This window comes from Watersipora subatra, chromosome 5, assembly GCF_963576615.1.
Source record: "Watersipora subatra chromosome 5, tzWatSuba1.1, whole genome shotgun sequence".
In the NCBI taxonomy this organism is placed as follows: domain Eukaryota; kingdom Metazoa; phylum Bryozoa; class Gymnolaemata; order Cheilostomatida; family Watersiporidae; genus Watersipora; species Watersipora subatra.
The window spans coordinates 13,498,142-13,513,143 of record NC_088712.1 but is presented as its reverse complement, the minus strand read 5'-3'; the positions used below and the strand labels follow the sequence as shown (position 1 = coordinate 13,513,143).

General features: G+C 33.6%; 1 protein-coding gene and 1 long non-coding RNA gene across 2 annotated transcripts; both read right to left on the bottom strand.

Annotated features, from left to right (window-relative positions):
* Positions 1 to 9,242: 9,242 nt before the first annotated feature.
* LOC137397126 (circumsporozoite protein-like) lies at positions 9,243 to 9,785 on the bottom strand. The gene has a single exon (XM_068083412.1). The coding sequence runs from the start codon at positions 9,783 to 9,785 to the stop codon at positions 9,243 to 9,245; it is 543 nt and encodes a 180-aa protein (XP_067939513.1).
* Positions 9,786 to 11,062: 1,277 nt separating this feature from the next.
* On the bottom strand, positions 11,063 to 12,133 carry LOC137396238 (uncharacterized). The gene is made up of 3 exons (XR_010978503.1): positions 12,038 to 12,133; positions 11,261 to 11,383; positions 11,063 to 11,145 (listed from the first exon to the last, which is right to left on the bottom strand). It is a non-coding gene; the product is annotated as an uncharacterized lncRNA (long non-coding RNA).
* Positions 12,134 to 15,002: the final 2,869 nt, after the last annotated feature.

Sequence of the window (15,002 nt, the reverse complement as noted above, 5' to 3'; positions counted from 1 at the left end):
ATTTTTAACAGTGATTTCTTGTTCAAGTAGGCATTCTCAGAGTTGTCTAATGCTGTTTCTATGGAATATCACAAAGATTCTGCAATAAATAAATTGACAACCTTGAATATGGAGTTTATCTAAAGCGTCGTTGACGACTACGTAGACTTCTCTACACTCTATTAATATGAAGAAATGGGGAAGTGTTCCAGACTGCTACTTAAACAAAATTAAAGTTTTTTCAAAACTGTTTACTCCGAATAGTTAACAAAAAATCTTATGATTTTTCTGCCAATCCGCTATTCAACCTAAATAGAATTTTAACTATTAAAAAGTTATACAAATACAAAGTACTGATAAAAGCACACAACACATTTTATGAAACAAACCATAACATAACACATCTAACTACTCGTCAAACACATATAAACCTAAAAAATACCATTGTTTAAATCATAAGCGGGTCAATGCTGTTTGGGTTATCAGGAGTCATTGCTATGGAATCTACTACCGGTTACACCGCGTGAAATTGTGAATGCTAATTCTTTCAAAAATGAACGAAAGCGCTACCTCAGACAACCAGACTAGACTAAACTAACTAGACAGACTTCTGCTGACTCTACTTTCAGGTTCCGCGCCTTGATTAGCCTTGCTATTGCGCACAGAGACTTCATCATCCCCTTTCCTGGAGTGACAATTTTTTCTATTTCTCTTGTCCTTTTATACTGTGAGAAACACTCTTCATATTATGTTTTGTAGTTATATTATAGATGAAAACAAACAAACATATTAGTTAACGCTGAATATTACGTCGTTCACTTAATATCATAACTTGCAGTTTTTTCCTATTTTTATTGTTGTTTAATGATCAGTTATGTGTACCATATTATAGTACAATAACCAGCTTTCTGATGGATAACAAGTGGGCATTGCTTAAGTTATCAGGTTTATGCTAAATAGAACATAACTCCTATTTTGACCTTCTCAAAAGATTAATTATTCATTGAAAGCCTTATTTTTACAATTATATTTTGTACATAGTACGAGGACACTGCTGCTAAATATTTTGTTTCACTTTGGATAGCATAACACTCAGTGTTTTTTATTTTCATTGTTTTAAAAATATCAGCAATGGAAGATCAACTAAAAATACAGGACAGAGGAGAGACTACAGGTGGAGTTAGAGGTATAATTCTACAGGTAGAGCTTTGAGTATTATGTAATTTAATAGAATACTAGAAATTCCCCTGTCATACAGCCCATGACCAAAGTGATATTGGAAAAAAGAAAGGGTACTGATGGTTGAGAAATGCGATATTAGCAGTCAAATAGCACTGCAGTGTAATAGGATCACTGCAATGGTAGCTGTAATGTACTGGGTGTGGGTGTTAATATATACAACAAACAACAATAATAAAATGAAAAGATTATATGTTTATATGTCTCCCCCTGCAATAAGAAAAATGCAATATTATTGTAATAATATTGTAATAATCTCATAAAAATCGTTATAAAAAATATCATCGTCATTTCCTTTACTTTCACTGCTTCGGACATCAGTTAGAATACCAAAGTACTCAAAAGTTTCCAAAATGTCAGTTACTTTGAATCGGCAAAAAGAAACGAATTCTGTACTTCTACGTTAATTACAGAAACCTTCGACAATTCGACAATGCTATAGACTGGTAAAATGTGCACGTTATTTTTTTGTGAAATGCGCATGACTTAATGGTTCTATTCTCTGTCTCTCGGCGTTTCGATTGCCGGTCTTAATTTTGAAAAAAGTAAGGCTTGGCTAGTTTTAATAAAGATATTCGGCCAAATTAATTTGTTTATTTGTGTATAATCCGATCAAATGGGTAAGGTTTAGCAAAATGTAGACAATTTTCAAAGACTTGGTAACATATTCAAATAGGCTTATATGTGTTTCGTATCGTTATTATACTTTAACAAAGCTACAAAAAATGGTTAAATTTGTCGATGAGATTTTGATACAGGGGTTTGCGACGTTGTTGATGAAAAGTTTTTGTAAGTTGTGTGCACATGCATTTATCATAAATACTCTCAAACATTCACTCCACTCATTTGGTCGTGGGAAAGTTATTTATGCATGATAAATGAAATTGAATACAGGTGTATGATTCCCTAGCTTTGTTAGCTTCGTTCTATTGCATTGTTTGAAAATTCAGGAAAGCTGATACCAACTCAACTCAATAATATTTTTCATTTCAATTAACTTACAAAATAAGCTTACAAAAACGAACTGCTGCATCTTCAGCAAAGATGAAACTATTATTAGAATCAATTTTTATCATGTTTGCATGGAGTATTTGCTTCCATTAATCACCAGCATAGACTATGATTTAAGCCATATCGCGACTTTTCTCCTTTTAGTTTGAACTGTCTTTATCTAGAAAAGGAACGAGAGTTGTCTTATAAATGTTGATAAAGAGGGACAACTCTAACTTGTACTTAAAAACTGGAAAAATAATGGATATTAAATTCTACATGTAACTTCAAAATACATGTACTTATAATCATATAATTAATATTATGAACTATTAAGAATGTAATAGCTAAGCTTTTTCTCACAACGTCTGAATGTAAGCCTGAAAATAACGAAAAAGACTTCAAGATATATTTATTGTACAACGCTAAAAATGAAAGATTATTGCTATTTTCATGTATTTCAATCATTTAATGCTGAACATTTTTTAGTGACTTGCCTTAGATAATGATCATTGTAAGATTGAGGTTTAGGGATATCATAATGACCTACACTGAACAAAATGTTGTTTAGAACTCAAACTCAGCCCTGACAGTCTGAATTTTCAAGTGCAATCAATCATAGACAAATAATTAATATACTATTCTGCCAGTAAATGTTGAAAGAGCTGTAAATTTTGCTCTCAATAGATGTAATAACCTTGTCATATTAAAGACTGTTTTACAGTAATATGTAATTGAGTTTGTACCTTTATGTCTTGCAGTAATAGTTGAGTTTGTACCTTTACTCTACTATAGTAACATTAATAAACCATAAAACTATTTGTGCACTTGTGAACTAAACAGGAAGAAAAATATCTGCTGCTCGACCAAACTTCCAGCATATACAGAGTTATACATTAACTAACACATACACAACACACACGCACGCACGCACACACGCACACTGCGCGCACACACACCGCACGCACCCACCACACGCACACGGAAAGTAAAAAAAGAAAAGCCATTACCACTGTGGCCAGATACAAATACACAGTTACTGGAAAGTTCTAGTTGTTATATTGTGCTCGTCAAATTCAAAAACTATTCAAAATGGTATATTAAAAAAGACAATGGTGAAAAGCTGTTATTTTGACATTTCACTAAAACTCGATACCGACACGGAATGGGACAGATTACTGGATAGACAAACACTATGCTGTTGCTTGGAGATATGAAGACACCGACAAAAAATGGAGTAAGCCAAAGAAGTTGTACATACAATACACACAACGGGACGTACAGATAGCAAGCCACACCAGCGACAAGACCCTTCAAAGCATCCAAAGTCCAATAATTAAAAAGCAGCAACAAGCTAATTAGGAACTCCATGCTGAGAAGAATCAACCACAGAAGATGATCACATATCAGAGAAACCACCACAAGAAGCTGAAATCCATTCTCCTGCCAGCTAACACCAGACATTGACCAAATAACTTGAATATACCATCTCATTAATCTGGTGAATTTCCGATGAAATACTCGAAGACAGTGCTCCCTCAATAACCAATCGCAGTAACCTAAATACACAACCCGTTAATTAAAGGTTGACTTGCAACAAAATTCACATTACAGTTATTTGGTATCAAAAGATTCACCATGTTTGACTCAGCTTTGTTGTAGGTACCAAATATGTGGAAATGCGATTACAAGCTCTTAAAAGCCCAAAAACCCAAAGCCGCCGTAGATTGGAATCTCTTTATTTCTCTGACGTAGCCATGAAATTTGGTTATTGTCTTGCCACGTGAATTGAAAGGCCAATAAAAAGCTCGATATAAAACTTATCGTAGCATTAGTTTATGACAAACACTTCTGGTTTTACCAAAGACCCCGTATCAAATATAGATGCTCGCTACTTTACAGTTTTGTTTCAATTTGGTCGAATCCGCAAGTCGTAATCTGATCATGTGACCCAATCCTTCACAAATATTTTCTGCAGCACTGTTCGATTATCACAAGTGACCAACAGGCTCGTCATGATTATCAGACAATGGTATGTACTCCTTCAAGCAAAGGCTAAAAAATTAAACAAATTTTTACGGTAAGTTATAGGATATCAGTGCTAAAAGTGACAGTGTTACAATGACTATAAAACAGACGCGTAAGAACAATAGACATGGTTTTATTGACTGCGTGAAGTATATAATTTTGTGAAAATATTTCGACGAATAAGGTTGCATGAAAGTGTAAACAGAAACCATCTACCACAGTTAGGTCACATTCGAGCCGTTTTGGAAAACGAATCCAAACTACGGCGGTCTCGTGTGGCTGCGATTAACTGTTCGTTTTTGAGCTTTTAAGAGCTTGTAATCACGTTTCCACATATTTTTCACCTACAACACAGCAGAGTAAGACATGGTGAATCTGCTGATATCAAATAACTGTCATGTGAAGTTCGTAGCAAGTCAACCTTTACACAAAAATACAGCCAGACTATCAACTAGAACACGTAATGCATTCTACCAGAAGAAAAAGTTTAGTTTTACGTATGAACGAGTAATGCCAGGTATCAGGACTCCTGGCATTACTCCTGCTTGACTCCTGACTCAGAAGTAAAGCACTTATTATAATTATGTTGTAAATATTGATAACATATGTTACAAAAGAATATGTTGTTTGGTGTAATTACAAAATGATGCACTCATCAAGTACCTCAGCCCTAAATCTTTTACAAACCGCTCCAAACTTTCCTCTAGCTGGTCTATTCGCTTGGTCTCTGCGCTGTGATCGTACATACTCAAGCTCACAAATGTCGCATTCTAGCAGAGTCCGAAATGCGTTAGTCTCTAAGGCTAAGCCAATGACTCATTGGGAAGCATTATCGGAGCAGTTTCATTGGTTTATGGTGATTTCGCCGAAATTCTATTAGTCGAAATACGCATTTGCCGATAGGCCATTTGTCGAAATTGAAGCCTTTCGTCGAAAAGTGTAGTTTTGGTCGAAAACTTAGGCTATTGGTCGAAAACTCAGGTGGTTTAGTCGAAAATAATACTATTGGACAAAAACAATAATAATTCTAATATTATTAGTAAGTTTTTACCTGTTAGTTAAGTTTATTTTCAACTTAATGTTAGTTTAGTTTTAGAATTTGTGTACTAGCTCCATCAGCTAAACATATGCTATGCTATAACTGCTGTATCAGAAAATACTTCGCATACACACTTGTGATATGCATGCAACTGATTTTTTATGGAGTTCTGTGACATTTGGGTGTAATAATTTATACATGTACAACGTATTGCATGCTTCTTTACTACATGATCAAATTTGTGAGAGTTTGTTAAAAGCTTTCACTACTTTATCGACACGGAAGTTCATTTGTTTCACAGTGAAGTATTTTGAAATTGTATCCTAATTTTGGAGTAATGGCTATATATTTTTTCAGAATTAGAGCGCATTGGTAGTGGTATAATACAAGTCTTTTTATATGCAACTGTGTTATAATCATGTATACTTTCTAAGCTTGTGGATTTATTCTTCAGTATAGCTGTGCAACCACCCCAATCAATTGCATACATGCATGTGTATAAGATATGCCTATATGCATATTGTACAAGTATGCTTGTAACTGCATAATTAATATTCATAGAAGTGCATTGATTCATTGTAGCTAGGTCTCCAAAAAGTTAATGTTGCAATTTTACAGAGTAGCGTTTTGGCATCTTTCGTAAGAGCTATTGGAATATTTGTTCATATAATTGTTGAGATTCAACTCTCAAAATTTTAGATTAAACTTGTAGTAACAGCATTAAAAAATAAATATAAATCAATAAAATTGATTTATTAAATAGTTTATTCAGTAATGAATGACCTGCTAAAATTAATATATGACATAATTCATAATATTATTAAGAACAGCAATGACAGATAGCTAAAAATAGCAATTATTGATATAATGCCATAATACATCATCAAATGCTATGTTGGAAAATAAAACAAAATATAGGTAGTAAAAGTAGAGCACTCAAAATCTATCAAATGTTGGTGTTAGATCTTTGGCTGCCTTGATAAACTTTGAAAGTGAAATTGTTCTGTTTTTCAAGCTGTTCCATAAATTTTCTAAATCTTTATTTCTATATTGTGTGCTTTTTGTCTGTTTTCTCAGTTGCTGCTCATTGTCTAACATTTGTGCTACATAGTTTATATTTTCCGCTTCACTATGTAGGATGGACAAAAGTAAATACATATTAGGGTGTGGATGCGGTAGCAGCCCATTTAGTTTTCTGTGCCATCCTTCTAAGTCGTTGTTGGTTCTAATTTCTAAACCAAAAACACACCAGTCTTTTGGGCTCCACCCTTGATTATTGTCACTTAACCAAAATCTTTCAAAGTAGTCCAGCAAGCTAAACATTCTGTAGTCCTGTTCCTCTATGTCTCTTTCTGCTCTATTACATATATAATTAAACACCTCTTTTACACTGTTGGCTGGTACCAGCGCTAGGGCATACAACATAGTGACCAGTTCTCTCACTTTACCATTCTTATTGCGATAGCTCTTTGATAGTCCATAGTTTTTCATATTCCGGTGGATCGATTGACAAAAGTGAAAATGACAACCTCTCATCTCTAGCTCTTTCCCAAACACTTCATGGACTGCTTTCCACAGTGCTAAAATGGAGAAAAATATTCTATTTATACAATATTCATTGGCATTGTATTGAGAATCACCAATGTTACCATTGACTAAACCCAAATCGTTGTACTAATCACAGATGCGTCCAGTTACGCAACATGGTGATACTGAGACAGCCTAACGTTTTACAAAATTAAACATTTTCTTTAATGTTTGAAAATGTGTCCATAATATTTTCAAGTGGGACATATAACCGCTTAATTTTTATGACAAATTTAATTTGGAATGGACATAGCAAACCTATTTTACATCATGAAACATTTCAACGTGAACGCCTGTGTAATTAAATGTACATTCCAGATATTAGTGTTAACAAATACTTACTTACCTAATTCATAGTCAGCCATTGCATATTTTGCATTCAAACCAGGTGCTAGCCGTTCTTTAATGTCTTTCAATACCTGAAAAGAAATTATGGCACTGATAACACAATGAGATAGCATTTAAAGAGGGAGGGTTGGGTGAAAATTGGCTCTTGTAATACAAATATTCTATAAAGATTTGTACCTGAACATAATCCAGCTTTCTTCTTTTTGACATTAATACGTATAAAAGTGGCACTTGTTTGCTGAAGCATCCCTGTCTTATGAAGGCGTTTATCGTTAACAGCTGCTCAAAAGGCCTTTTCACGCACTTGAAGGTTCCATCCAAATACAGAGTTCTAGATTTCTTTAGTTGATCTAGCTGAGTGTCAGTGGAAAATACTAAGTGCCTTTCGCCATCAGTTTGAATGTCTGCCCGCAAGAAGTTTTTTGGTATGGCATCAAGTATAAGCTAAAAAATATTTTAGATACTGTTTTGATATTTGTGTCACAGTTAGATTACCGTATCAGATGTTTAGATTACCAACCTCTATTGCAAAGTTAAAGCACAAGTGAAGTTAGGTTTTCCAAGCAGCAGTAAACTCAATAAGATTATAATCAATTCTTTTAATTAAGCCTGTTTATCTTAATTCAATATTACATTTAAATACATAATTTAAAATTATGTATGATAAAATTTTAGGCTGACTCACCTCGAAATCTTTTGACTTTGGATGTTTTGGTCTGTTTCTCTCTCTTATTTTATTGGCCATCCTGATTAAATTTTGTCTTGAAAGACTACTGCTGGTTGCACATTCTGTCATAAATTCTTTCAAGTTGTAGTCTACTATCGAGGTAGCACTTGAGAAAGGTTTCAGTTTTGCTTCTTCTTTAATCTATAATATCAGTCAGAGTCATGTACAGCTTTTTCATATGCTAATATTTAGTATGAAAAGCTTCAGCCAAACTTTACATTAAATTAGTTTTGAGGATTATTAATGAGATTGGGTGCTTCTAACATTACTTCTCTTACCTTAGTTATTAAAGCAGTTCGCTCTTGTAGGTATTCTTGCGATAGACACTTGTGTAAGCCGGATGCATTGTATGCGGATTCAAAGCTGTCACTCTGGGTCACTTTGGCTCTGCATTCTTTTCGTTTGCTACAAATCCAATAGACTGTCTTTCTACCATCCATCTTTTTATAAATTTTATTGACGACGTAGCTGTACCCATTTGATGACACAAGCATATCTCCTTGCTGCTTGCTCCCGGCTGGATAAATCTCATATGTCACCACACTAGAGAAATAAATGTTAGTTATGGTTATCTTTCTATAAACCAACACCAGAATCGCAAACATGTGAGACGAGATAACTGCATTGCATTACCGCCATGAACATATAACACATGTGAATGGTACATTGTGTTTTTATTTCTGTTTCAGTTCTGCTCTTCGTCGATTTCTCGGATGTTTCTGGTACCACCTGATAGCACGACTACGTAGATGTTCATCTTAATCGATGCTGGAAAATAATTCCACAATTTGAATCGATATAGAAATTTTGTGCCTTTAGAAATTTTTCTTTTATATATAATTGATAAGTGAATCCCACATATATTATTGTGTAGTTAGTATATGAAAACCACTCATTGTCGTATTGATGATTTATTAAAGAAGTAATAGATTTTTTTGGTCATATTTATTTTATGGTTAGTGCTAATAATAATTATATTTATTTAGACTTACGTATCATCAATGTCACTGTTGTTAAAGTCATTAGGTCCTGGATCAATATGCATAATTGATGATGAGGAGTTTGACCCGCTATAAACAAATAATATTATTATATTGTATGCTGCGCTATCAAAACATGTATTAATAATTATGAAAGAGGTTCGCTTAATAATTTTATTAATAAATTGTTATCTTCAAGTTGAAAATTAATGTGTAACTTGAGCTGAAGGTCTATGTTTATGCCATATGTCATAAGAGAAGATATACCTTCTAGGTGAACTACTTCCACTCCAAGATCTATAGCGCTGGTCTGCCCTCGATCTGCTCACTGTTCTATAGAGTTTAGTTGCCCTGGTTCTGCTTCTGGATCTCTCATGTTGATCTGTCCTGAATCTGCTCCTTGATCTCTCATGTTGATCTGTCCTGAATCTGCTCCTTGATCTCTCACGTTGATCTGTCCTGAATCTGCTCCTAGATTTATAGTGATCACCAGCCCTAGTTCTGCTCCTTGATCTCTCACGTTGATCATTCCTGAATCTGCTCCTAATTTTATAGCGTTCACCAGCCCTAGTTCTGCTCCTTGATCTCTCATGTTGATCTGTCCTGAATCTGCTCCTTGATCTCTCACGTTGATCTGTCCTGAATCTGCTCCTAGATTTATAGTGATCACCAGCCCTAGTTCTGCTCCTTGATCTCTCACGTTGATCATTCCTGAATCTGCTCCTTGATCTCTCACATTGATCTGTCCTGAATCTGCTCCTAGATTTATAGCATTCACCAGCTCTAGTTCTGCTCCTTGTTCTCTCACGTTGATCTGTCCTGAATCTGCTTCTAGGTTTATAGTGTTCACCGTGTTTATAGCGGGCATTTAAAACTGTATATGACCTGTATGAAGTGCAGATGACAATTAACCGTCATACAATAGTTTAAGTTACCATCTGGCACTTGCTCTACCATGAAATACATGTAAATGAGTCATCATTATGATTTAATTTTTCTGCAAACTATTATATTATTGCCTGCACATCATACATAATTTCCTTTTTATTTCAAATAGCACTCAATTTTGAATAAATTGATCATGTGAATTTTAGTAAGCATCAAGATGATAACCCAAAGTTATTAATCAATTCTAAAAATAAAAAAACATTTGCAGAATGTTTTAGTTCATTAACTTCTCAATCTCACCTTTTTCTCTCTGATCGAGGATGTGGCTGTGACTGGTTGCTATCTATTAAATTCAAGTGGTCATTCTGTGTTTTGTTGGCTAGTGATAACGACGTATGCTGTCTTAAGGATCTGTAATAAATTGTCATTATGGTCAACATGGACTAAAATTATACGGTAGGATAATTGAAAGACAACAAACTTTGTGATAGCAAGTAAAATATAAATTAGATGATCTTGTCTCATAGCATATACATGTCGAATTTTATAAAAAATGTTTTAACAAATGACTTGATATCAAGATGTGGTCTGCATAGGAATCAGCTTTTACAATTTTGACGTCATATGAGTACAAAACTGCGGAGTGTAGATTTAGTAAGTCAAGCATCCTAAATTCAATTATAATATTGTTTTATATTATACTTACTCTTCATCTCTTGCGGATGGAGGATTTAGTGATTGTGTTAATATCAATGACGGTGTCATGGATTCTGCTGTTGCATTGCTTTCTACAAATAAAACTAGAGTAATCGTCACAAGAAAGAAATATCTTGCTTGAGTGTGATAACATTAGGTACTGTGGTTACCCTCCAGTGTGCTAGAATCTTATTAGGATAGCGAAGGTGACTTCCAAAAAATCAACAAAAATATTTTCAACGTGATTACAATATAAGTACAGAAATGCTATTTTGTAGAAGTGGGATGGGCTATTCTACAAACTTCTATTGGTAAACATGCAGCGTATAATGTGTTCAAACTGAATCAGATTGAAGTGAATTGATAGCAGCTATCAAACTGATAAAAGTACATTTGAGAGTAACTGCGTGCACACACAAAATGACAGGGTCTATATGTATAGTAAGCATAGCTACATTAGATATTTACTATGTAGTGTCCAACAAACATGTACATTTAGGTTAACATTTAATTACATAGGTTTGTATGATGATTAAAATGATGTACTATGTCTTATTTTACCTTGTGACTGTGGAGTAGATGCCGATGTACCACGAGAACACACATTTATCTGCCCATCACCGGTTGTGGATGTTACTGGGATACTATATATAAAAATATTAGAGTTATTTGACAAACAGATAAAACAGTTGCAACACAAAATAATATGTTACTAAAAACAAGTTAAAAAAAAATTTAATAAGTTATTTTTCAACTTACTCTTTTTCCACACTTGTATAAGGTTGACTTTGCGTTTCACTAATTACATTAGACCTGCATGAAGCTGGTATGTCATCACTTATCCAGTTTGCTGGGGGAGGCGTATACCACATTTTCTGCTTTCTAAAGAAATCAAAGGTAATAAGAATCTTATTTTGATTAGTTCTGAGCAATTCAATTTCCCACATTTGAACTTACAGTGAAAAACGTGTAATCCTTTAAGGTTTTTTATAACAAGTTCAATAACTATAATTTCAATAAGCTACAGTGTGATATTTTATTTTTTATGTATATAGTACCAAACCAAAGATTTACCGGATCATGCTCATTATCATTTATATATGTGTGTGCTTCAATTTTATTTTGTTATAATAAGATATACTAATAACATATTATATTAATTTTAGAAATCCTTTTGATAAATTAGGCAATTGTTTTGAATTTCAGATGAATTTGGTTGAATATTATTTTGGTTACCTACAGTTGAATGTAGGTAACCAAAATGTTAACCTGATGTACAGTTTAGGGTAAAACATTTCAATTATACTTACAACTCCTCAAAGTTAGGTGGTGGGTCAAAATTGTACGTCAGATGATGCAATGAGCTTACATCTGGGCATGTTAACCTGTTGAAGAAAAAATCTAAACTTGGCTAATGGCTACAATAATTATAAGTACTAGATGGTTGAGTTTAATGGAAATATAATTTCATACACAAGCACTTAAAATGAGTAGTGCAAAAACTTTAAACGAATAATAATACTATTAACAATTTACCGTAATTCTTCATTTGTACGACTTGATCGTGCTGAACTGCATAAGTGCTTCAGTTTGCTTTTTACTACCGATTCAGATGTTTCTTCACCAGCAGTCTGAAAAAGCAAAGATATTGGGCAATAAATTCAGTTTTTCAGATAAACCTAGAAAATCTCGATCTATCATGCAATTTCCCTGATGATTTTTGTATGTGTGTACATGTATATAAAATACTTGCCATAAACATAATAATTATATAATTTGCTTTGCTCTGATTTATGCCTTTTGTTGGTTAATTGACATTTTCACAGTTTTCTAAGTAAATAAATCACAATAAATAACCTTTAGTTCAAGCGTATGTTAATATGTTAACATACGCTTAGCAAAGATTAGCAAGGTTGATATCAGCAAATCAATTTACAGTCTAGGTTACTCACAGGTAAATAGTCTGGTCTATATTTTGTCTGGTAAATCATACTCTGTGATTTAAACTTTACAAATGGCAACTCTATGAACTTTTGTAAAGTGATAACGACTCTTAAGTTTTATTTACCAGTGGTGGTCGTAAATGGCAAAACCAAGTTTTTCCATCACTTGTAAAAATTGAATTTTTGACACTATTTACTTTTTGCTGTAATAAGTTTGTTTGAAATGTATACCAGATGTAGCTAATAACGAAAAGTCATGCCTTTTGCGACACAATGTTTTTAACGACATTTGGCTCGTGAAGATTTGTTTCCCTAATTTATGTTTATACATTTTTGATAACTTTATGGACATTTAAAACTTTTATTAATTTAAAAAGAACATGTACCTTAGGAAGGTCTGCGTTACAAATGCAAGCAAGTATAAGTACACCTATTACAGGTAATGACAAGTCAGGAACACTTACCACACATCTATTGCAAACGAAGTCTACTTCACTATCTCCTTTCACAACTTCCTGATAGACTTTCAACGTAAAGGCAGTACACTTTAGATGTACCCATAAATTACAATTATCACAAGCAAAAGCTCTGTTTCTCTTTGTAACAAGTCCTTCACAATGTGCACAAAAATCTTTCTTACTTGCCATCTTCCTTGCCATTCTGCTACTGTTAAACTGTTACACTATAGGATATTGCCGCTTGAATTTATATCTCGATAAATGGCCAATCTTTCTTCATTATTGCAACTTAATTAATTTGCTTTGTCTTTAAAACAGTACAAAGTTGGTGTAATACATCCACTCAAAATCTTCTACTTCTTCTCTTTTCATAAATATTAAGCTGGTCAGATTGTGTACAGCGGTGAGTAAAATTATGGCAACTCTTTTTAACTACTTAAATGAAAGTTCTCTTTGTTCTATGATTACAAAGAGTTACTAGCTAACTTAGCTTTAATCCCAAAACTCGAAGTAGACTTGTCAATCATTGCATGTCTCCAAAATGTTCATTGAAGTTTAATATCTGGTCTGTCTTGTTGCGCAACACATTTGGGAAACATCTGAGAAACAATGCAAGAATAGCTCAAAGCAAAGAGCCAGCTATAAATAGATTTTGGCTCAAACCACTGGGAAGTCATCTCAGGGTTTACACTTTTCCTTGTTTGAGTTTGTTGAGCATTTGAAATCAATGCTCAACAACTCTTAACACTTTCTCTATATTTATCTTTTTCACGAACTATAAACATGTGTTGGGTTTTTGTTAAATGAAAGCAATAGAGTTGAAATATATAAAGTTTTATTGGCATATTTAATCTGCTTGAAAATTCTGAATAAAAATGATAGATACTATCGAGTTACTCAGTTTTAGTGATTTTCAGTACATCAGCCTTAAATGAAACATAACATATGTTCTATTGTTTGGCTGTAACTTTAATTGAATTTATCTCAAATTTTGTGAGCTACCATTGTAATACATTATTTTTGCAGTGTTTATGTTCATGGTAAATCAGCATATAAAGTCTCAAAGATTTTCTGCTCAAGGCTACAGTCATGACTACCTTAAAGCCTCGATGCCGCACCCACATGACATGTGGGTGCGACATGACATAACATCCCATACATTGTATAAGATGTTTTAATTTACAATGTATACATACTAAAATATATTTGTATATATATTTATGTTGTGATAATATAATCTTGTACTGTGAAGTCAAATGACACCTATACAGTAATTAAGGTTGTGACCATGACAAAAAATTATTACAGTAGATGGATAAGTCCTTATAAATGACAAGATGTAAAATAAGTTGCAATAATTTTGCAGCAGTGCAGTAGTGAGCATTTCACAACCATGCAGTGTATATGCATTCGGTACTTTTACTATCACAGCATACATGGAGTACAGCTGCTGGTATTTCCTTATGTTCAATAAGTAGTATTGATGTAAGGGAGAATCGCCTACTGCAAATTGTGCAGCTGTAGATGCAATAAGATTGTTGCTAGTACACATTTACTCAACACTATTTTAATGAGCCACAACCCTAATAATCATATTAACTAGCAACTACCAAAATCAGAAGATATGGCAGTACTGTAACTGCAAGCGGCTTGTTTGTACTTAGAGTTGTGCTCTCTTAATAAAATAACATTTTCCGCGAAAATATTTGAATACTTCGACCAATAGTCTTCAATTTCGACAAATAGTCTATGAATTCGACAAATAGTCTATGAATTCGACAAATAGTCTTAAATTTCGACTAATGGTCTACGAATTCTACAAATAGCCTGTCGACAACAGCGGTTTCGACCATTAGTTTTTCGACTAAATCTCTATTTCCCGTTTCATTTCATACGTATTTTCCGCCGCTACTAGGAAGAAGCTAACACAACTAAACTTTACTGGTGAGTAAAGGTATTGTCAGGGTTTGAAGCAATAGATGACCAAAAGTCAAAAGAAATGATAAATTGTGGGATCACCTAATACCACAACTGCTGCAAAACATTGCACCAAACACTGTGATGCATCAATAAGCAGACATGAAATATATGGCAATTGCT

Excerpts from the sequence above, each read along its gene's own strand:
- LOC137397126 (XM_068083412.1), bottom strand. The coding sequence starts at position 9,785 with ATGCCCGCTATAAACACGGTGAACACTATAAACCTAGAAGCAGATTCA.